Source organism: Rhipicephalus microplus, chromosome 1, assembly GCF_043290135.1.
Source record: "Rhipicephalus microplus isolate Deutch F79 chromosome 1, USDA_Rmic, whole genome shotgun sequence".
Lineage (NCBI taxonomy): Eukaryota > Metazoa > Arthropoda > Arachnida > Ixodida > Ixodidae > Rhipicephalus > Rhipicephalus microplus.
In genome coordinates, this window is record NC_134700.1 from 274,973,868 (window position 1) to 274,998,500 (window position 24,633).

Here is a 24,633-nt window from a genome sequence, read left to right on the forward strand (position 1 = left end):
AGAACGCCAAATTTACCCCTAAAAAGACTGATGTAGAGTGGTAACCAGTGGTAATGGTGGTAAGAGACTAGCGACGTACAGTGATCTCAATACTGATTTTTATTCAATAACTAGTACAGCAGGTCAGTCAAGTGTTTTTGCACAATATTTAAGTTTTTTTATTGATGAACTCGGTATATTTATTGACAGCGTGTTTTGGCAGTTTTTGACTGTTTTCAACATCAGAGACTGCATTTTTTTCGGCGCTGCAAGCGCATGTGTTACCAACTCGCGAGCTTCAACGCTCACAGCGAACTTTCACGAGAGTTTATGTAAAGATGGCTGCTGCTGCAGTAGTTGAAAGGTCCAGAGTGACGGTGAACTTAAACAAAAATAAGGACCTACTTCCTTTCTTAAAGGCAGGTAGGTGGAAAAAAATTACTTTACTTCGGTACACTTATGTTGCTTGTTTACCTGCCTTGTTTCAGGCAGCCCTAACTTTTCTCAACTCGAGGGAGTCGCCGTGGTTGTAGGCCTAACCCGTGCGCTCGTACGGGGCACCCGTGCTCGTCGGTTCCCGTTGCCGATTGCCGCATACGGGGTCTTTACGTCCTCCGCCGCCATTTCGATGGACTACTAAGGCAACCGAATATTCGTTTCATTGAAACTTCGCCAAATTAACGTTTGACAAGGCTGACTGCACGCAGCACAAGCGTGTTCGAGTACACGCGAGGAGCATGAGTTGCTGTTTTATGTGCTGGTCGAACGTTCCGCCGGCGAACCTGTCCAGTGAGTGGCGCGCAGTTCGTTTGTTTTTCACAACGTGTTGTTGCGGTCGGTTGTGTTATAACACCGTTGGAAACGCTGGAGGTACCCGCTCGATTTTTTGTGCTTGTCTAGTCGCCCAGTGCCCCGTTCTGGTTGCAGCCCGGTCACCTAGCACCGCGTTGCGAGTAGTGATAAAGCAGCACAATTGACGTGGTCTCGGTCGTCTGCTGGCGTTGTGAGTTCGTAGTCTACGCCAAATCTGCTCGAAGTGTCGAGACAAGCGGGTTTCATGCACGCGGTATTTTACGAAAGCGCAGTTTGTATTTATCGCTAATTATATAATCGCACTTGACCAGATTGATTGGAGACTGGCAGTGTGTGTTTGAACGTCAGTGGCCTTCATGTGTGTGCGTAGCCGGCCAACGCGAGCAAACCGCGATAATTTACCTCCAGTGTTCCGATGGCACTGCGTAATTCAGTATAAAAGCTTGAACTTGTAGAGCGATCCGAAACCTAAGTTCCCAGGTCGCTGACACATCGGGAGTCCCGAATGTGCCCGTCACGGTGACGTCACTGCCGTCAGCTACGAAACCCGGGGTGAATGTTTATTTTTGGTTTACCCGGTTGCGCAATCGTTCGCCCGAACTACTTGTGTTTGTTGTCATCCTAGTGGTGCTAGTGGTTCGGTTGTTGTGTGCGAGCAGACGCAGGCTCGTTTTGTGGTCTCGCCTACGGTGATGGTTGCCAGCTGCGACATGATCCAGGACTTCGGTAATTCATTTTCGGTTATAGTGAGTCTGCGTTGCCCCCCCCCCCCCCCCCCCCCCGCTGTTTTTGGTCCCAGCTAGGGCAATGCTTTTATGCCAAGGTCGTCAGCACTGGCCTGTTGCTTACTTGGCGCTGTAAAACGGCAGCGTATCACGGGGTCGTTCTTTCGATTACTTCATTCATTCGGCTGCTGGTGTAATGGCCTTAAAAAATCGCTTGTTTGCTGATATTATGGCGTAGGATAAATGCCCCAGGTTTTGGGAATTATCGAGAGTGCTGTAACAGAGTGGCTTGTTCCGCCGGGAATCATTTGCTGTAAATCAGTGAAATGTCATTTTATCAACGAAACACGAAGATTAATTGTACTACTAGGCAAATCTTCATGAGACAAGTAATCAAGCGATTTTTTCCTTCTGAAGCCAGACCTCAGTCCTTTCCCTTATCATATTCCTCATATATGACTGTACCTGTCTATGCCTAATGTAGTGCCTGTTCTCAATTTGACTCAGCACCTGAAGGGTCAGCAGAGGATGAGGAAGATCCACAGGATACAGTGCGGAAGATCCTGGAAGAGGGTCAGAGGCTCAGCAAGGCAGGCAAGGCTAAAGGTGAGAAGTGTCTTCCCTTGTGTTAGCTGCTGAAGATAATCGGTGGATTAGGTCTTCTGAGTAAATGTGACATTTGAAGATAAGCAACACGAGTGTTTGAAGCTGATACTGCTGTGATGAGCTACTATCAGTGGTGCATGTGTATTAATTATAATTTCTCTGATTGATAAATGTTAAAAAGTTTTGTGTTCAGTATGTGTGCTGCCCATCATACGAAGTTTTTGAAGATGGCAGTGACATAATGGGAAACTTCGTATTGTTTTTAATTTTTGTTTGTTTGTGGTGTGTTCTAGTTAAAACAACCAAAAAAAAAGTTCATTTGTGATTACATTGCTGTGAAACGTTCACACCGGCAGTGGAGGAATGGACTTAAGTCATCTGTAGGGTTAATAGCTGGGCTAGTTGGTGAGACATCATTTAACCATATGGTGTAGTAGCGCAATTTTGACGGGGACGAAGAGGACAAGAAAACACGACACTCGCTACGCTACGCAGTAGCGAGTGTCGTGTTTTCTTGTCCTCTTCGTCCCCGTCAAAATTGCGCTACTACACCATATGGTTAAATGAAGTCATCTGCATTAATGTTTTTACGTGTGCTCGATTAAGCTCTGCACTGCCGCATGACACCTGCTATCCAGTGGCTCACGTGTTTCTCACTGTTTTACACTGATAATCTAGTAATGAATGGTTGGTGCAATGAGTAAAATTTTCTAGTTCGCAATGCTTTGATTTTGATGTTGAAACAAAAGTTGCTTGAATTTCTTTAGTGGCACCGTTTGCATTGTGGCTAGCAGAGTTAATTTACTCCCAACTAATTGATTTTTTTTACTTCTTCCTTGTTTTATCCTCAGAGCTCGGTGACTTGATCAAGTCAACAAGGCCAATGCTCAACTCGTTCAGTAAAGCTAAAGCGGCCAAGCTGGTACGCGCCCTTGTCGACATGTTTCTCGACATGGAGGCTGCCACAGGCCTTGAGGTGAGATTTATGTCATCTGATGAAAGCATGCTGTCTTCTGCAGGCAAAGGAAAGGAATGTAGATATGGCTACAAGTTAACTAAAGCTGTTAGTATCCCTCTTGGCCTTGGTAGAATAATTCTGATCCTTATGCAGGTTATTAGCATGCAACTTTTGATACACTCTGTCAAGCTACAGTTTTAACGGAGGTATGTTGTGTTGTCTCACATGCATGTTGAAACTATGGCTCGACAGTTCGATTCAGTTAATCTTTGAAATATCTTAAGCTGTCACGGGAAACTTTATGTTCATGTTTAACCAGTCACATAATAGTAGATGGAGGTGGCACCTATGTGTACCCACCAATTACAGTAGCACCTGAGTACGAGTGCCTTATACGTTGAAATAAAAGTGGCTTTGAAAGCACTTCAAACCAGTCGAACAAGTTTCATGGAATGGGGCAGTCACATGTATGGAAGTCGAGGCTTGTGTTTCTGTTGAAATAAATGCTGTGCCGAGATAATGGCACGGATGCATGTGGTGACACTGAACTGACCTTTGTCCAGGTGGAGCTATGCAAGGAATGCATAGACTGGGCTCAGCACGAGAAGAGGACTTTCTTGCGGCAGTCCCTAGAGGTGTGTAGGCATTTTTGTTTTCAATATTCCTCCACAAATTATGGCATTACAACATCGAATCATAAGTATAGCATTTAGATCATTTGCTCACAATTGTTTGCTAGATACTCCATCCAAGGGACCCCCATATTCATGAAATGAAGTGTCTTTGAGTGAGTGCACATGAGGCTGTTCTGCTTGTGACCTTTCTAGCTTTCCTGTCACGTTTCATTCTGTAAGTGTCGTCAGTAACGGAATGGCTGAGTTAGCTTGTAAATTACAAAATAATTTTTCTACATTATTTGTATTAGTTTCGAGGTTTTCATTGAATATCCTTTTTTTTTTTAGTTGATAAGTCTTTCTTGACACCAAACAATACAGTCGAATCCCACTATAATGAATTCCGCTACAACGCAATTTCCGCCACAATGCATGATTTTCGATTCCCCGTCAGCTGCTCATAGAAAACAAAGTTAACCCACATTGGCCCAAACTTGGGAAAATTCACGAAACTAATTTATTTCCCCAAAATGATTGCTTCTATAACCTCAGAAAACAAAATAAGGCTTTTATTTAAAAAAAAAAAAAACTTTCGAAAAATGGGTTTGGAGCTGTTCTATATGTTGGACACCAATGTTAGATTACCCTGAACAAAAAACATTAGCGCCTATCACAGTCATATGAAAGTTACTGCACTCCCAATAACTGACAAACAATCAACAGAAATATCAGCAACATAGAGAACAACTTGACTCTATGTTATATTTTTTGTTGCCGTACAGCGCTCACCTACACACGCGTGAAATAGCCATTTTGTGACTGCAAGCACGTGGCTATTTGTTTCCCAGCGATCACCTAGACTTACATGTGACAAGGGCAAGGCATCATAAACACACCTTAGGTAGTGCTAGCTTTTTTTTAGGAAAAAAAACCTTCAAAATACACTAAAATGTTTCAGCATCCTACATGTAGGACACTGGGCATATATTGGTTCAAATTGGCTAGTCACAACGAATACCTTTCCTGGATAATTCCACTTTAACGAAGTTTTGCAAGGACCACTCTATAATAAAAAGAAGCTTGTCTTGAGTGCTGCGAAAATCCGATACCAACTCGGCCATTTGTCGATATCTCGCGTTATCCAGAGCGCACAACCGTAACACAACAACCGTGTTTTCATCAGAAACACGATCTCTGCCGCCACACGCACATCCCGCTAAATTTATCGTCATTGAGATGCTCAGCGACGGCTCACCCACCCACCAGCGGTATAGGTGTTCTCTGCATCCACCATTATACTGCTGGTGGATGTGATATAAGTACGTCCAGGCCATGGCAGAATCGCGATCTCTAAGAAACCCCGCCATATATTTTTGACGTCGTGCTCAAAACTAAAACTACCTCTCGTGGTCACTAGCCCTGCAATTGTGAATGACAACCACACTCCGTGAAAGCGCACATGTGAGCAGCATGCACCAATCCGCAGCATAACTGCATTCTGCTGCAACCGCTGTGAACACGAACGCAATCATGTGCAACCACAAAAGTATGCGCGCAGTCAACGCGCACTGACTCAACCCAATATTTCTTGCCGTGACGATGCGAACAAAGATGGCAACGACCCAGTTCTTAAAGGCGCCCTGCAGCACTTTTCTGAGCATGGTCAGAAAACACTGCCGATCCGTAGTAGAGGCTCCCGAGAACATGCGAGCCAAATGTTATAGTGCAGCATGAGGCTTGGACTTCACAATAAGTAACCAGTCAGCTAAAATTTGCTTTCTCTTTTCTCGACAAATGACGGAAGATGCTCAAAAATCACTCGTAAAATGCGCATCTATCAGCCATAGGTTGATTTGAACATGGCGAGCTCGGTCATTACAGAGGCTACCGCGGGAGGCCATCACTTGTCCACGCATGCTCGCACTGAAAAAGCTGTGTATTCAAAGAAAAAGAAGAGTGCTTAAGGTTACGAGGCGCGCGTGACGTGTTTTGTTTGCCCCTAGCTTCCTGTGCTTCCGTCAGGACTAGAGAAGAACGAATGCGGTTGCAGCGTGTGATAAATCTTTGTAACTCAGCTCGGACTGGACAGATTCTTAAAATTTTTGCCACGTTGAATGTGTGAAGCAATAAGCTCTTCCAGTGAGTTAATTTCATGGTTACTCAAAAGTTTGTTTCAGGGCACCTCCAGGTCATCTGTGCAGCGCGCACAGGTGGAAAATGTAACTTGTGGTTGCCGGAACCGCTGCGCAGAAAACCGTGCACAGTCACTGACGTCTTATTCATCGATAGCGAATACGATCCGTTGGTGCGCAGTTAACACAGGCAATAAAGCTATAAATCGACACAAAGCGTTACAGCTTTTCTGTCGTTCCCTTATGACCAGGATTGTCCGGAGCTTCGACACTTTCAGTTGCAGTTACAGTTGGCCTCTAGCTAAGATTGGGCACGCTCAATCACGGCGATGTGCACTCGTCATGCCCTGTCTGAATATCGTATTTTCTTCTGTACAACCTATCCCTGTATCTGCATATAAGCGGCACCCCTGGCTGTAAATCGCGGGAGGAAAAAAAAACTAAATGCGTATTGACGCAAAGCTGCCTTCTATGCATTTCCGTGAAGCCAACTTGCGCACAGAAATCGTATAATTCGCAACCCGACTTCAGCTCTAAATTTTCTGTATATTTTGATCATGTTATATGCGAGAAAATACGTTCACTCAGTGTTCGGCCAGGTACATCTGAGTTTGGCGAGAGTTAAATGCATGCGCTTACTGACCAAAAGACTAGCCATAAATATCAAATCTTACCAAATTTTGTACTCTATATAGATGAAATTTCGCTACAGAGAAATTCCGCGACAATGAATTTTTTTCAAGCGTCCCGTCAATTTTGTTGTAGCGGGATTTGGCTGTACTCTGTCTGCTGTTGTTGAATTAGCTGATTGCACTCCTCTTCACTGTCTCATTTGCCTATACACCTTACAACTTACGACTACTTGTATGTACTTATTTGGATTAGTATCAATATAGTAGAGTCTAGGTTATACTTTTTTCATGGGGCCAAAAGAATGTAGGAGGTGGGAGAAGAGAATAATTGAAAACGACAGTTGTGAAATGTACATACTTTTATTTCAATGTTTACAGCTGAAAGTGTCATGACTGGCCAGAGAGTTTTCTTGCACCCAATCAGGATAATGTATTTTTTTAGCACCTGCAGTGCCATGATGCTCTCCAATCACTAGCGTACATACAGATAGATCTTCATAAATCTAGTGCATCTGCTGCAAATGAGGACATTAGGTCTTGCACCTATGAGAGTACTCTGAAATGATCCCTTTCAGCGATACTTAGCGATGCTTACTCTCTTGAGCAATTATTGGGGATGCCTTATCACCCCCTTAGAATAATAAACACAGATTTTAGAGGTGATGCTTTTGCTGGCAGCAATTGAATACGTTTTCATTTCTTTGCAACTGATTTCGTTGACAAGCACTGCCAAGCTGGGTGAAAAGTAAGCATGGCTGCTGTCCTCTACTTCATGGCCGATTGACCCAGCTCAGAGAACCACTTCTTGATGTATCATACAGAAACGGCTCCACTCTCCTAACACAATGGTGGGGTTTAATGGTATCAGAAAGCTCCGATATTACTTTGGCAGGCCCTTCCCAATGAACCTCAAGCTTGTTCTTTTTGCATGGCTGCAGCAGCATTACCTGACTTCCTACTTCAAAAGCGCGCTTCTTTGCTGATTTGTCATAGTACTCTTTCGACAACACTTGTGCAGCCTTCATGTGGCTTTCCACAAGATCTTTCGTTTTTCCAAGCCCTTGAAGGAGGTTCAGAACATAAGCAACTACATTAGGGTCCTCATCGAATCCCTCCCAGGACTCGCGTAGCATTCCCAATGGCGTTCTCAAACTCCTGCCATACACAAGCTCTGCAGGGCTAAAACCAGTGCTCTCATGAGGCGCTGATCTCAAAGTGAACATAGCGGGAGGAATACACTCTTCCAAGTCGCATTTGTACTCTTAGCAAAGAGCTCTCAGTACCCGTTTCAGAACGGAATGCATACGCTCTACCGGATTAGATTGCGGGTGATGGATCGAGCTGTGCACTACTTTTATTCCACATTTATCCATAAAGGTAGAGGTAAGGCAGCTGGTGAAGACACTATCATTGTCGCATTGGATTTCAGAAGGAAATCGGACGCGTGCAAATATAGATAGCAGTGCATCCACGACATGAGGGGAATTGAGCTCTTTAAGTGGTATCGCTTCCGGAAATTTTGTGGCTACACAGAGAGCCGTCAGGATGTACCGACAACCTTGCCTTGACTCTGGCAATGGCCCGACGATATCAATTACTAGGCGCCTAAAAGGTTCTGTGATAATTGGTACATGGTACAAGCTTCATAGGTGCCATCCACTTGTCCGTGGATTTCCCCGCACTCTGACAAGTGCGCATGAGCTTACAAAGTCTTCGATATCCTTCCAGCATTTCAGCCAATAAAACTCAAGGAAAACTCTAGCCTTGGCCTTTTTTTTATGCCGAGATGCCCGGCCCACGCGTTTTCATGCGCCAGTTTCAATAGTTGGCGACGATACTTTTGTGGCACCAAGAGCTGCTCATACTTGCGACCTTGCGCATTTGTATAGCTCCGATACAGGAGCCCTGCTTTCTCAAAAAAAGACACATTCTTTCTCTTTTTTCGGGCGAGAGCGTTGCACCCCTCTTGCTCTGACTCAATGGCGTCATGTCGTCTCCTCCTGCTACGGAAACCGCGCCACTCGCTTCGGCGACGGGCCGCTCGAGTGACTGCTCACATGACTCACACGGAGAATTTCCTCTCTGAGGTTCCGTCGACTCGCCGCCAAGGTCACTTGATGCTTCACCACATTGAATAAGATCAAACAGGGGTTCCCAATGTAATGGGCTCAATTGGAGCTGCACCGAAACTGGGCGAAAACTACTGAGCAGCCAGGAAAATGCTACAACAGGGCCCATAGTAGTGGGTTTCTATTGTGCCTATCAACACGCTCTCATTAGTGGAGCATACTAATTAATGAACTACTATAATGGGTATCAGCCTTGGAGAGGTGGTTCAACGTTGCTTTTGTGACTGATCCACTGGTATCTTTCTGCAGGCACGGCTTATAGCCCTCTACTACGACACCGGACGTTACACTGAAGCTCTTCAATTAGGTAAGCTGATGTTATCTTAGTTTACTTACTTTTCTTATCATGAAAGTGACTTGAATGAGCGAAATTACTGTAGCGTGCTCACCTGAAAGAGTTTTAACCTAGTTGAAATACAGTTGAACCCGTTTATAACAAACTTGAAGTGCTCCGAAAAGTGGTTAGTATATCAGTTATTTGTTATATATGGACTTGCTCTTAAAAGCGTGCACTGAGCGACCAAAGCGTTTCTTTTTTTAATTATTATTACAAAGTTCTAGGAACTTTGTGGCAAGTTGGGCCTTTTTGCGTGTTAAGCAATGCTAGCTATTTTCTCGCGAGTGAATTGAACTGCGTCCGCAAAGAACTCGCGCCGTTTCCCTGAAGTGTGGCACCGCCACATAAAACCGTCAACCCTGGCCAGTTGCCTGCAGCACGTCACTTCCTCCTGCTCTCACCATCGCATGCTGGGCCATATGCAGTCTTATGTATGTGTTCTTCGTGCGTGCTTCACTCCGAATAATACTCGTGTGCAGCGAGTAGCCTGTTCGTTCAACACAACGCAGACCTGCATTTTTCTGACTTCTGAGTTCGAAAACGGCTCATGACTGCAGAGGTGCACGAGCAAGGGGCAAGCAGATTTTAAGGAATACTGTCTGGCTACACGTTGCTGCAGTGAAAATGGCACTTTGTGGTCCACGTATAGCCGCACAGCAGTGAGCCTGCTTTTTAGCTTGCAGTGCCTGGCTGAAATGCAACGTTAGCCAGGTTACAATCTCCGCTGCGCCGAACAACTGATTTGTGAGACCCTTTGCCCACAATCTGCAATGCTTGTAGCAAAGGTAGCACAGCAGACCAGGCCACACTTTGAGCTGCCATCCTCTTGTTGGCGAAACACCACCTTGGGGGGTGGATGGGTGGTAGCTCCTAGGGCAGCCACATTTTCAGCTAGAGTAGGGGTTGTAGGTGCCCTAAACATCTTCTCTGCTTACTATCATATGTTGGCTGTATTTTGTCTGCTGCTTTGTGGGCACATCTCCTGCCAGCAAGCATTTTGCCATGTGCACTCTTTACATGTGTACCCATTGTGGCACACTTCATCTCTTTTGCATTCTAGGGCACCTGCTTATTCGTCAAGTTTACTCACACTTGGGGCCAGTTGAGATGTGCCTGCTGCTGCACCTAATTGTCCTCAGTTGCTTGCAAGATCAATGCCACAAATGCAGAGGGCTTGGGGGGGGGGGTTAATGCATTAATTGAGAAGGAAAAAAATGTCAATCGCCTTGAGTAGTCCTGTACAAGTGCATGAAGACCTCTGTTTTTTTTTTATTTCGATAAACATTGTTGGTCTGTCATTGAAAAAAAAAAAAACAATTCTGAAGATTCTGCTGTAAGCAAGTGCGAATGTGGAAACAGCTACTTTACTTTAGCTCAGTGGCAATCATTAGGCTTAGGCACATTGCCAGCCTAGTTGTTGTTGGTGGTGTTCACAATATATGTGTGTGTCTATCTTTTCTGTCCCTGTTGTCATGCGCTATCCCATATGAATTATGAATCATTAAGCTCGTAGCATAATAGGTACACTCATACCTCATTATAAGAAAGTTGCATCTTACACAAAAATAAGTTTGTTATTTCCGAAAAATTTTTTATAAAGTTTTTTTGTTTCTAGCACTATATTTATTGCAAGACTATTTTAAATTTACTTTGTTATGACCGATATTTCGTTATATCAGGGTTCGCTATATCAAAGTTTGAGTGTAAATCTCAGCTACCTTACTGAAAGAGGCATGTGTTGCCTACAGGGCAAATCAGAATTGCGTGTGAGATATTCCTTTGGGATGCAGGGAGTAGCTTGTTAAAGGAGCTGAAGAAGCTGGATGACAAGAACCTGCTCGTGGAAGTACAGCTGCTTGAGAGCAAGGTGTACCACGCCCTGAGCAACCTGCCCAAGGCTCGCGCTGCCCTGACCAGTGCCCGAACAACAGCCAACGCCATCTACTGTCCCCCCAAGTTGCAGGCAGCCCTTGACCTGCAGAGTGGTGTGCTGCACGCTGCCGATGAACGGGATTTCAAGACAGCCTTTTCCTACTTCTACGAAGCATTTGAGTGCTATGACTCGGTTGACTCCCCCAAGGTAAGTTTGCAAAAGCAGGAGAACTTGTCAGGACGATTAGAATGGCCTGTCATGGTTTTGATTTCCTGTTACTAAAGTGCTGGCAGGATGCTGAGACGGTTTTGTGTTTTGCTTTGGGGGCAGAGACTTCAGCTGGTCAAAATTAATCCAGTCTCTTCTGCAGATTCTGCCTAAATCTATGACAAAGAATAAAAGTTTGTGATGGTGATGTTGAGTTGAGTAACAATTAAGAATGCACGAATATTCAAATATCTTTCTAATAGCTATTCGATTCTGTTTGCACCGGAATTTTATTATTCAAACTTGTGCAGTCAATGTGCGATTTTCTGGACTCCCTAGGGCAGTGATATTATCTGAAAAAACTGATTCATGCATTTCTATTCCAATCAAGCAATAAAATCATCACAGCTATGCTTGAAATAAGTACATTTAACTAGGCTTAGCAGACATTTTGGTGGATACACTAACACTTGTGAATGTACATCAAGTACCTGTTGCTTCATATTTTTGGCATACTTCACCGCATAACATATCAACATTTCAGGTGCACGTTAAAGAACCCCAGGTGGTCGAAATTTTTGGAGCACTCCACTGTAGCGTCTCTCATAATCGTGTGGTGCTTTTGGAAAGTTAAGGTCCAACAATTATTATTATGATTGACATTGTTGCAAAGCTGCTTTTCGGGCTCTGCTACAGCCACAAATGGATCGACTAAAAAAAGTGCTGGTTGGAATCTATGTGGCAGAGGTGGGGACATGAATCGATGTTGTTTCGAACTAGAAAGTCGAAAAAAAAAATTGAATGAAGAATTTCACCAACCAAAATTTCAGGTACTTTCATAGTCCATTTGGCAGATTAGGAACTCTGGGCTAGAAGGAAACGTGCCCTTGTCTATCACATGGGTTGTGCCTTCACGGAAGTTGGAGCTGGAGGAGAGGTTGTGGAAATGCGGTCTTTTCATTTGACGTCTCAAGTGTTGTCTGCACGTCACTGGTTGCCCCAAATTATATAACTCAATACAGTTTAGCCTCGGCACAGCCTCATTCCTGATAAGACAACTAGAGAACTCTGCCTCTCCAGCACTTCACAAACATAGCCAAAAGAAACACCTTCATGTTGCTATCTCATAAGAACATGTCAGGGATCCTCTGCAACTTATAGGAGCAAAGCACCTAATACCCCTGTCACACATAGAAACTTGAGGGGACTTTGAGTGTACTTACGCTCACGAAGTGTCATTTTGGCGGTTCGCTGCTACACGAGAAAGCAAAGTGTACTTTGTAAATGATGACAGTGGCAGTTTTTGGGTTTGTAGCGCAATATATACTTGTTATTTTTGCGCCCTTGCGCCATTGTCTCATTGTCGGAGTAGCACCAGTGGCACACGCCACTGTAAACAACTAGAGAACGACTCGCTTACACAAAGCGTGCCTGGAAGTAAACAGCGCAACGGACACAGCCATTCCACATCATGTGCTGCCGCATCCCCTCTAGTAAACAAATGTGGCCGTTACCTGGCCAAGGGTGAAAGTAGCGAGAATTTTTGTTTATTTATGACTTGTTTTATTACGTGGCAAAATCCTTTATGATGAAAAAAATAGTATGAGCACCACTTTAGGCAACAGGGTATTTCTGTGCAAGCCACTGGTACCGAGGCTACACCTTCATCGCAGGAAAGTGAGGTTGGGGAACACACTTGCTGGCAAGTGTACTTTGCAGGGAGGGACACTAAACTTGCTTGTGTGACAGCGCATAAATGACTCTCCCGGCTAAGTGTACTCGCTCAAAGCGCACTTTAAGTTGCCACAGGTGACATGGGTATAAGACCTCAGAATGTCCCTCGACCTTCAATCCGTCCTGTGTGCTGTAGTGCAAAGACGAAGTGCAGGTGTGCCATTTGTGTGGCAATCCCAAAGATTGCTGATATAGGCACACACTCCTCGCAGTTGGGCCGACGTCATAGAAGAAAGCAAATGTAAGGCGCTCCATGCACTGGCTTTGCAGCAACACTGCCAGTTCGGCCCTGAGCTCAGAGCTGGAGAAACTGCAGCAATACGGCAACATCAAGCAGACATGGAACTGAGAATGTGGAAGCTTTTATGAAACATTGTCACTTCACAGATGATTCATGGTATGCTGCATGGTGTTTGGTGCTGCGAGGTGTTTCACTTCACCGTTAGCAATCATTTGATCGACATGCGTGAACTATTTTTGCTTAATTTTGCTTTGAAGTACTAATAAAAACATTGATCATTGATAAATACTCAAATTATTCAACTCGCATTCAAACTTTGCAGCTGAAAGTGACTAAATGTAGGGGCACACCTGATGAAAAATATTTGGGCCTTTAATTAGTACTGTCGTGTGCTTATTAACAAGCCAAGCCTTTGCTCGGCAAGATGGATGACAGCTCGAATATATGCTAAGCAAGCAGTTCCATAGCTGTGTGCACCAAGGGTGAGTGAGGCTGGAGGTACAAACTTGTGCAAGCTTTATTAATTTGCAAGCAGCACATTGAAGCTCGCACATCTCATTTCAAGCGACGACTGTGAGGGCCCTCAATATGAGTGGGTGCTCTTTGGTTTAGCTTGCTGAAAGTTGTCCTCGAGTATTGCTGAATTGAAGTCTGAGAGGTCGGCGGTTATGGGTGGATGTGAACAAGTATAAGTGTGGGCAGTCGGCCGAAGCGGTGACCGGCGAAACCCCAGCCACCTACTCTGGGGAGAACCTTGGTGCTTGCATCAGCATTTGCTCGCTTTTTGTCCAGGCCCTCATAGCACTCAAGTACATGCTGTTGTCCAAGATCATGCTCAACCTGCCAGAGGATGTGCAGTCCATCGTCATGGGCAAGTTGGCACTGCGGTACGCGGGTCCCCAAGTGGAAGCCATGAAAAGTGTTGCCAAGGCCAGCCATCGCCGCTCACTCGCCGAGTTCCAGGAGGTATGTGAATGGTCTCTCCTGAGGAGCGGGCACAGCGCTTTTGTTAAATTTGAAGATGGGATCACTGAGCCACTGCTGTGTCATTCTCACCAGCAGGTTTGACAGAGTTGTCTTTTGTTTCTTAGATTTTTGAAGTTATGATTTAGACATATTTTAATATGCTGATGGAATCATCCCACATTTTGCTCATCTATAAATATGCATTATCGACGCACCATGTTTACAGTAGACTCTTCGTAAATAAAACCGCCTATAATATGACGAGTTTGGTACTTGAACTCTGCATCTCTGTTCACCTTTCAGTAAACAGAACTCTTCGAATTGGAACACCACCACCCAAAGGCCTTGATCTCATATTTTGCTCGCACAGACCTACTGAAGTATTTGTACTTCCCAAGAACCATATGTGAATGGAACTGTCTTACTAATACATGTGATGAATGAATTAACCTACCAAACAACCTCCTTAGCCCTTTGTTTCGTTTTGCAATTATTTTGTTTATATTTGTAGATGTATTACCACCCTGCTTGGACCTCGAGTCTGCAGTATTGAATGAATAAAATAAAATATATTCGTGGTCCCTTTAAGGTTTAATGATTGTGCATTTTTCTCTGAAAACTGACGACGACTTGGGGGTGCAATCTCTACAGTTAGGGAAATTTGTGAAGAATGCAGTGAAATCGTGGTAAAAGAAACTGCAGGAGACCATGGCCAACTATTCTTTTTTTTTTTTTTTTAAGATCTCTATAGTGAAAGCTTTTAAGGGCATATACGACTAAAAAAAAAAAATGTTGAGTTAATCTGCAGCCTATAGCAATGAAATTTTTGCTGTGCATATAGGTTTTCATGCTGATTTCAAATATGTAATTAGTTTTATACTAGTAAGTTGCACAGTTTTCGTGTTGTGCCATGACAATGTGTCTAGTATTGCTAGTTTTGGACAAACTTATCATGCCAATAAACTTGTGGTTCTGAGCCATTTATTTATGGCCCATACTGCTTCTTATCAACTATCAATAAAGTGGGTATAAGACATTTTAATGGAAAAGAAAAATTGTAATGTGAGAATTCTTAAGATCCTCAGCCTATACTAATTGCTTACTTTAAGTTCTTAATAATTATACAGGCGATATCATGATTCAGAGGAGATACTTGCACCCTCCACATGTTAAAGGAATATGTGGCAAAATTTAATCCTGATTGGGCTATCACAAGTACCAAAATCATCATGTATAAACTCAAGAAGTGTTCCAAAAAAGGATGTTCAGAAAAACACATTTTAAAGGTATAAGTGAAAACCCATCTAAGTCGAAAAGATGTGTTTTAAAATGATTTCTTCTATCGTGAGAGCTTTGCAATAATGGCTATTTTGCGCATGTCTTTAGTGAACTCCTCATGCGAAATGCTATGGCAAGCAGCCGGGTGACAATTTATACGGGGGCTCTAGAGAATTGAGTATTTTTTTGTTTTTAGTAGCCACCCTGTGCTTTTTTAAAGCGATCTTAACATACTTCGAGTTTAATTACAATGTTCAGCTTTTTTGTCGGGGAAGTAAAGATGCTGAACTTTTGAAAGCAAATAAAAATGAAAACTATGCAATTTTTTTTTTTTAACTTGCATTTTTCCACTTGCGTCTCCCCATATGTAACCCTTCTTTCATTTCTGTACAGGCACTGAAGAAGTATGAGCGCGAGCTGGTGGACGACCCCATAATACAGGCTCACCTAGACACACTCTACGACAGCATGCTGGAGCAGAACTTGTGCCGAATCGTAGAGCCATATTCACGTGTCCAGGTTTCCCACATTGCCAGCACCATCAAACTTCCTATGGTGAGTGCACTCCATAAACAGTTCACGGTTACCTTATCCACTCTCGGTCTTTGTTTGTGCACCTGGAAAGTTTCTTAAAGGGGCCCTGCAACACTTTCTGAGCATGGTCAGAAAACACTGCCGATTGGTAGTAGAGGCTCCCGACAACACGCGAACCAAATATTATAGCACAGCATGCGGCCTAGAATTCACAATAAATTATCAAAGTCAGCTAAAAATTGCTTTCTCTTCTCTCGACAAGTCACGGTATATGCCCGAAAATCACACGTCAATGACCCATTTATCAGCCATTGGTTGATTTGAACATGTCGCGCTCGCTTGTTACAGAGATTGTCGCGGGAGGCCGCTACTTGTCCACGCGTGCGCGCGTGATCGCACTGAAAAGGTCGCGCATTAGAAGAAAAAAAAAAAAATCTCAAGGTCACGAAGCGCGCGTGACGTTATTCTGTGGCCCTGCCATCCTTCCCTGCTTAGCTTTCTCAGCGCTTTCATCGGGACGAGAGAAGAGAGAATTCAATTTCAGCATGCGAGAAACCATTGTAACTCCACTCGGATTTTTAAAATTTTTGCGGCGTTGAATTCGTGAGCCAATAAGCTCTTCCAGTGAATTCATTCCACAGTTATATGAAAAAGTGTTTCAGGGCCCTTTAATGCAATGCAATGCGCGTGCAATGCTGCAAAACTCGCTGCATCCCGAAGGATGAACCATCAGTTGGCTATTTTACTTGCGATAAAAAAAAAAGTTATCATGGAGGTGGCTATCTTGTTCTACGTGTGATTGTACTGGTGGTACGGGACAAAAAAGGGATGGAGAGCACTATTCGGGAGGGTCGTGCTGTGGTCGCCTTGCAGTTACAGCACGAAGTCACAAGGCAATGAAAATTTGGCCTTTTACACTGCTCTTATGCAAAATAAGTACAGGACTTGTGCATATTCCTAAAGAAATGAAACTGTATTGACATAACAAACACTTGTCTAATTATTTTCTTGATACTTTTGTTAATTTGGCATTAGGGTAACTTGGTTTCTGGTTCTGTGAAATTTGAATGAATTACCTTTTACTTCCATATCTTTCATACGTGGGAAAAAATGCTGTAGAAGCTTGTGCATAATTGCAGTACAATTTCATCAGGATGTATTCACAAGGGCCGTGGAAGCTAGTTCCTTTTTATGTGAAATCCGTAGCTTGGAGCTTGCTTGTAAGGATTAAAGTTCTGGTATGATATGAACTTGTGAGATTTATGCTCCTCTGCCCCTTGTTTTGTGTTTCAAAGTGCTGGCAGGTCTGCCTGGGAACTGATCCGTATAAAAGTCCCATTCCTTTGATACACCAATGCAAATAGACAACCATGTGTGACTAGTTCAATACATGTGATACTTTGACCTATGAAGTGAAGGGTGCAAAGAAGAAGACAGTGGTGGTTTATTGGTTCGATCAACATTTTTTCACAGCGCAAGACTGCGAGTAGTTACAACGTAACTACAGAAGAAGAGACAAGGACAGAAAGAGCGCTGACTTCAAGTCAGTGGAAGTCAGCGCTCTTTCTGTGCTTGTCTCTTCTTCTGTAGTTACCTCGTAACTACTCGTAGTCTTGCGCTGTGGAAATATGTTGATTCCCAATCACCAACTAGCCCAAGCATCTGTCTTATCAAGTTTATTGGTTCAGTGGCTCATTTCACTGCTACAGTGTGCCACGGTTCCATCCGAATGTTTTTGGTTTTTAATGGGAGAGCACAGTTTAAACGTTTGAATCCGTGCATCACTATGCTAAAAAGTAGTCTCTGAGTTCTAAAGCACTCACCTTCGAGTCCGTAGCCACGCAAGATTTGTCGTTGCAAATGTCTTTTCTTGCAAATGCTATAGCTTACCTTCTGCGTGCAGATATTAACCAGGATATTCTGCACAGGTGAATAGCCCGAGGCATTTCTTTTTTACTGAGCACTGTTATATGCCTCATCAAAGCTGGATAGCAACCTGACACTTTCTTTGCTCAACAGGACAAGGTGGAAAAGAAGCTGTCCCAGATGATCTTGGACAAGAAGTTCAGTGGTAAGATCTTCAGCTGAGCACTGGCAATAAGCAAGCAAATGGCCATGTCATGCTGGGAAAATATGAAGCACTGAAGGGCCTTATATGAACTCTGGCTAATTGTTTTTACCTTTATGATTTTTTTCGTTGCTGCGCTTTTCACTTCCATGAAAAGAAGTAGCCTGTGGTTTACAAAAGTGCCAACATCTCATAAACATCATATTAAAAAAAATCTATAGACGTTTTCTGCTAGGAAACTATAACCATTAATGTACTCCTATTAGATTCATTGATATAAGTGGAATCCAATGACATTCAGTTAGCAGAATCTGTACAGCCAGTTATATGTGTGGTTACTGTATTTATGCACATAACTTACACCCTTGCATAATTTGCACACCTCTAATATTTTGCCAGTTTTTCAGAAAAAAAAAGAATATTTACTTGCATATTTCGCGCTTCCCAACTTGCCTAAGCCAGCTGGCCGGCGCGCGCATCTTTGGATTTTTCAATGCTTCGGCCAGGTGCGGGCCTTGCCGAGCAGACGAGCGCAGTCAAAGTTACTTCTTCCAAAGACTTCCTCCGAACTAGGGTCCCTAGAATACTGCACCCGAACACAAACCTCTTGACGGGTCACCGGTACTGCTCGTTCTTTTGCCTTCTCTTAACTCCCAGTCTCTACCAACGCAATAATGGCAAGATTGTATACCTGCCAACTCTTCCAATTTTCCTGTAAAAATGTAAGAATTTCGAGAGCGCGTACTATTTTACGAATCTTGCCTGAAATTTACGAAAAATATTTAATTTCTGATAAAAAAAAGTAAAATTAGTAAAATAGCGTGGCATCTGCAATTAACTACGGTGCATTGCTGTAGCTGGTTGCGGAGGCCACAAAAACTGTGCTATATTTCGCCACCAGGAGAAAACTATGTGTATTGGTGTTATCATCATCACATACTTGCGGAGTCTCCCGCACTGTCGGGGAGACTCCCGGATTGTAACCGTTTCTTCCATGTGTAGGGTTGCCATTAAAATGTCCCGAAAATCGAAATGTGTGTGCGAGATCTGGTGCATTGACAAAAATGCCGGCCAGTCCATTGCAGGCTTTTTTCGAGTTCACCGCGTTATAAACAAACTTGAGAGGCGTTCATCTAAACTTACAGTAGTGTCTCAGAGATGCGAAACCGCGACAGGCATTCGTGAAATTCCCCAGCCACATTCATTTGTTCATTGGGCCAAAATTCGAATGTTTAGAACACTTTTCTTAATCGCAGCGTGTGCTATGAACTTTTTTACCAAAACCATCTAAAAAAGGACGATCGAGAGCAGCGTGCTCGAAGCTTCGGAAGTACGTGTGCGACCAGCACATGCACCGTCTTCTACAGCTGCGACTATGTTTCCCAATTGGACTTAGCGATCAGTGATTCCCACTAGACCGCACATGACCGGATCTGACTGGTTAAGGTATGCGCTAATTCTTTCAAAATGAACAAGTACACTTGGTTGGTGCTCCAATTTATTTCTTTTTTTATGTATATACTGCGCTCGTTAGAACTGTGACACAATATTTTGTATGCGCTCGCGAAATCCCCACGTAATGTGCACACCCCCTTCTCGAGGCTCCAAAATCACGAAGAAAGGTGCGCAAATTATGTGAGTAAATACGGTAAATGTATTCTTTGATAGTTCGCCTTAAAATAGTGGTGTCATACTAAGATCAGCTCATGAATTTATGTATTAACTGGAGTTTTCATCATCCTAGCGTGACAATACAATACTGTCTCCACATTACCTTACCCAAGTATGCATTGATTATTTGATAGTCTCATCATAACTTCCTGTGTTGTTTTTCTTTTTTTTTTTGTGAAAAAGAACCATGAGGTTGTTTTTTCTACCTCCTAGTTACCTCTTTTTTCCTTTTATTTCTGCTTAAGGGGGGACGTGGCAAGTAAAACTAATTTTTTTATTAATGTACTGTTTGTGATGAAATTTGGTGTGTGTATGTGGATGATTGTAAGGATTCCAAATATGAAAACCGTTTTCAAATACCTCTTGTACTTTTTGAGTTACAAGCATAATTATACTAATTAATGCTCTTCACACTTAAAGAGATAATTATTGCTAAATGAAATTATTTTTTCATATTATTATGTTCCCAAAGCATCAACTTGTGCAAAGAAGCTATTAGTTGATTTTTCTAGTTCTTGTAACCATAAATAAAATTTTTAAAACATGGATGTTGTTTTGCACACACATCGCAGTAATTATAAAATGTGTTCTAAAAATTTTAAATGATGAGTAAGAAGAGAGATAAAGCTTTATTGCACTGCTAAAGGCCTCCTGAGCCTAGTGCAAAAAACGGAACGACTCTATCAGTCTTTGTTAGAAAATGACAGATGTTCTAGCGAAGGCACATAGGCGAAAATCAAGAGTTGAGAAAACTGACTTTGAAAGTTCACTCTTGTTTGGAAGTTCACAACATGCCTAAAACACTCAGAATCCTCCTGGGCAGTAATCCTGAGATGCTGTGGCCTTGGCCTCTGTAGAGCGCAACCCAGTTTTGCGCTTCTTTGTCGTGGAAAAATGCGCCTTTTGAGCCCTCTTTACCCTTTTGGCATCCTTTTCGGCTGCTCGCCGCAAAGAGCAGTCTCCTGGATTGAAGCCCAGTTGAGCAGTGATCTCTTGCAGCGCACTCTTGCAGCCACCATTGAAACGGCAGACTGCATCTGCAACTGCACTTTCCACACTTCGAAGGGAGGCGAACTGGCTCTTGGACTGGAGTGACCAAATGAGGCTGTTCATATTCTCCACAGCGTTCTGGGTTTTTCCCTGCGCACACCTTTCAAGGAGCTCTTTGTTCGAGAGGCGCTTGTAGATTGGCAGCAGTGCCACTCGCACGTGAGGGGGCAGTTTATGTTTGTGAGGCGGCAGCGGCTCTCCCTTGGCCAATGCCTGATTGTGCGGGCACCAGGAGTCAGTCCCACTTGGGCACAGGTTGTGGTGTGGATCCTGGTCTGTGGATGTTACATGGTAATAAGTGGCCATGATGGCCCTCTCCATGCCAGGAACATCGTTGGGGTGGCTCTTAATGGCCCAGCCATAATAATTCGTCAACTTCTTTATCAGGCCCTGCGTCAGCCGGCCTTTGCCACCCATGCTCAGTCCTCGGCCTTTGGATTTGTGCTCATCAAGAAGGTTGCGCAAGGAAGTGCCCATTCTTTTTTTCACATGGTTCACACACTCCTGTTTCTTAATCACCATGTAGCCATACACCTTGTCTTGCGTGAGGGCAAGGTACGTACGGCTGTCACCGTCGCAGAGCACATTGATGTATCGAAGCTTGTACTTGGTAAACGATCTTTCAAACATGATCCTAGCTGCTTCTACTTCCATTTGGCCTGCATTAGCATCGGTGTTCTTTTGGCACTGTGGCTTGTGTTTCTCAAGCCACTCCTCATAGTTGTCGTCACCAGGCTTGGGGCCAACAGCACAGCCTTGGCAGTAGTTGGACAGGACACAGTGGTCCAAGACCAAGCCTGTGTACAGCTCGATTACACAGCCCACGCCAATATGACTTCTGTGCCCCCTCGTCATCCACGTGCCGTCGTAAATGACGTCAATGTTGCCTGGCACTCCTCCTAGGTCCTTGTAAATGTCATGCACCTTCTGTGCACTTTCTGCTTCAATGCGGGTGGCAGCTGATGTGGTGGCAGGGTGGCTGTACTTCCTTTGCAGTCTCTGGTAGGACTTGTGGTGCAGTGCTCGATGCGAAATGTCCATCGCAGAAAAAATGTCATTTATGGCAGATTGTTTTCTGCCAACTGACTGCACAGCCCTCAAAGCACGCACGTTTACCTCAAAGGGGTTCGTTTTTTGTTGCCCGGAGCACCTCGGGGACGACCACGCACTGTTCACTCTGCCACAATTGTCACAAAAAAGTTCCATCCTCGCTGCGAGTCCAAGGCAGTGCGTAGTCTCGAGGCGTATCGACCCTTCGTCGCACTTGTTGCACTTTACTGACGAAAGCAGACCGTTCAGCATCTTCTTATTTACAATGAAGAATGTGGAGTCCTTACCGCCGTCATTTTCGTCGCAGCCTTCGTTCAGAAGCTCGAGCTTCCGCTTTGAAGCGGACTTCGATGCTACGGCATCCAAAACATCCCGCCTTGTCTGCGCCCGCTGCGCGATTTCTTCACTGCTCGGAATCTGGGCCGAAACTCGCGATAGAATGTTCGACGCGCGCACGCCCGGAGTTGCAACGGCTGCCGACGCGGTGCCACCGCAAGCGGGTTTGCGAGAGCGTCCATCACGGTCGACGGCATCCGGCGGTCTGACATACGACGATGTGGCACCTTCCACACTCTCGGCCTCACAACAATCAGCGAAGGGTCTGAGTAGAGGCTCCGTGACGCTTGAAGAGCATGCTCCGTCCGGAACTGCGACTGGGACGGCAGCCGCAATCGTCTGCCCTTTGTTCCAAGCTTTCCGACGCTTGCCGTACTTGTGGACGCTCCGGAACTTTTTTTGCGGCAACATAGCACCGCAGTATGAGCAAGCACTCAGAAGAGACCACCGATGTAAACAAAGCTTGGTAAAAAAAAGCACGCGAACTATCACAAAAACAGCAAACTGGCAAAAAACGAAGCGCACGCCGGATGATTCTCGACACGGCGGCCGCAGATGCGCTCGCGCTTCCAAGGTTGCCAAGGTGCGCGGCGCAGCTTTGACCAGTAAGAGGTCGCGCCTGCTACCACGTGACCCGCGCAGCCAATTGCCGTTCTTCGTTTTTGTTTTTTTTACTTGCTCCTCGCGCTTTTATTTTCACTCGGCGAAATACGAGACCGCGACCATCAGGAAGCCGGCTTTCTCCTCTTTCCAAAGCTACCAAAATGGCGGCCCACGGTCAACAACTTGGCGCGTTTGTGCGGCGTGAACAACACCGTTTCAGGGGCTTTTTTTTTCGCACTTTTCGGCGACTAGCCTCGGCAAAAACACTATTTGCGGGATTTGTAGCGCACGTTTCGCTGTAATATTTTAGAACAAGGAAGTTGAAGGTCTGAAGATTACGAAAAAAAATAAATCAGAAAATCGCATATTTTGACCAAAATCGGCACTTTACTTGCCGCGCCCCCCCTTAAAGGGGTTATGAAATGTTTCTTGAAAATTTTCATCTACGTGAGCATTCAGAATCTTGACCTTCCACGCAATACTTAGCCTTTCATGCAGAATCTTGGCCTTCCATGCCAGAAAGAGCACTAGGTGTCACTCCTGCTGTCGCTGCGGAAACACCGAGCAATGTTATTCTGACGAAGAAACGTAATGTGTACTGGCAAAGTTTAGTGCGTGCCGTGTTTTACGCCTTAGTTCCAGGCGCTCTGCTGCGTCAAAAACATGCATGCACTTCAGTTTTTTGAAAACCGGCCTCTGTTTTAATGTTACTTAACAGCTTTCATTCGTGGAAGACATGCACACTGGAATTTCTTGCTGTGTACTATGGAAGTGTCCTGCAGAGTGTCTGGGACTAAAGCACGGAATCCGGCGATCGCTGAGCACTGCCAGTACAAATTGCGCGTTTTCGTCGCAATAGTATCATTGTTCGGTGTTTCCGTGGCAATAGCAGAAGTGACACATGGCGCTTCGCCTAGGATTCTGGTGCGCGCGCTGTTAAAGAGAGGGAGGAAGCAGGCTGACGGGTAAAAAAGGGCACGCATGTGCATTGAGCGCTCTTGAGCTTTGCAAGCAGCCGTCAGAAGGAGCCACAACGCCCCCGTAGTTCGCGAATTTTGACCGCCACTGTACTTGAAAGTGAAACCAAGCAGATCACTTGCAGTTCTTGTACAGAATACAACTCAAAGTGCAAAAATTGCTGTTACGTTTTTTTTTTTTTTTCCTAGGTTCCTAGTTTAAAAAATAATAAATGTAATATTTTGAAGCTATTTTAGAACAGCTAACGCTGTGTTTTTAACATCTCTTAGCATGACGTCACATATTAGTGCCTACGGTGGCCAGCAGTGCTGCATGGTTGTTTAGGAGCAGAATAAGTACATGGTTTCAGACGGACATCAATAAATATACACTGGGTATTGTGCCAAAATATTTTGGAATCTTTATTTAAGTGCGGAAAAAGGCAATCGGGCAGCTTCATTTTCTTTTCACGGTCCCTTTCATGTTTGTTTTTTTCCAGAGCTATTTGTAGTCGTACTGTGCAATAGCTGATATAATAATTTTTTGCTGGCAGTGAAATTTTTGTTTTGGCTATTTTAAAAGCGGAAAACCCTGTGTAATTGCACAGGAAGTGGCAGTCATGTTGTATAATTCCCTTTGAAGTATAAATGGTTAAATTGTTTCTCGCATCATTTAGTTACCTATCTTCTTTTTCTCTAGGGATCCTTGATCAAGGGGCAGGTGTTCTAATCATTTTCGAAAACACCACTGTGGACAAGACCTATGAGGCTGCACTGGAGACGATCCAGAGTATGGGTCGTGTGGTGGACTCATTGTACCAGAAAGCCAAGAAGCTGTCCTAGGACTTGGTGCCTCTTTCTTGCCCCTTCCCTGTGCTTGACCCTTCCCCCCTCTTTTTCCCTTTTTTTATAGCCGCGCTGCCTCCTGGTCCAGTGTCGTCCCCCTGCCCTCTGTACATAACACCTCGCCAAGTTTACCTTTGTCCCGGCTGGCTCCTTTTTTTGGAATCGAGTAAATCAATTCACAAGGAATGAAAGAGAGAAAAAGAAAATAAAGCAAAGTCTCCAAAAAGGATTGTTGTTTGTTGCATTGTCCTTCATTTTTAATTTACAAGGGATTGTAGTAACAATGCAGTGGCAT

At 44.2% G+C, this 24,633-nt stretch overlaps 1 protein-coding gene across 3 annotated transcripts; it reads left to right on the forward strand.

The window, feature by feature from the left end:
- The first annotated feature begins 245 nt into the window (after window positions 1-245).
- On the forward strand, window positions 246-24,567 carry Rpn6 (regulatory particle non-ATPase 6). Of its 3 annotated transcripts, none has more exons than XM_037436146.2 (10): window positions 246-402; window positions 2,025-2,123; window positions 2,975-3,099; window positions 3,645-3,716; window positions 8,838-8,895; window positions 10,716-11,005; window positions 13,773-13,946; window positions 15,618-15,779; window positions 17,778-17,829; window positions 24,193-24,567. In XM_037436146.2, exons 1-10 carry the CDS (start codon window positions 318-320, stop codon window positions 24,333-24,335), a joined length of 1,260 nt encoding a protein of 419 aa, XP_037292043.1. In that variant the 5' UTR covers window positions 246-317; the 3' UTR covers window positions 24,336-24,567. The 3 variants fall into 3 exon arrangements, with proteins under 3 accessions (XP_037292043.1, XP_075751144.1, XP_075751150.1); XM_075895029.1 differs by lacking the exon at window positions 246-402 and adding an exon at window positions 639-768; XM_075895035.1 differs by lacking the exon at window positions 246-402 and adding an exon at window positions 1,439-1,518.
- Window positions 24,568-24,633: the final 66 nt, after the last annotated feature.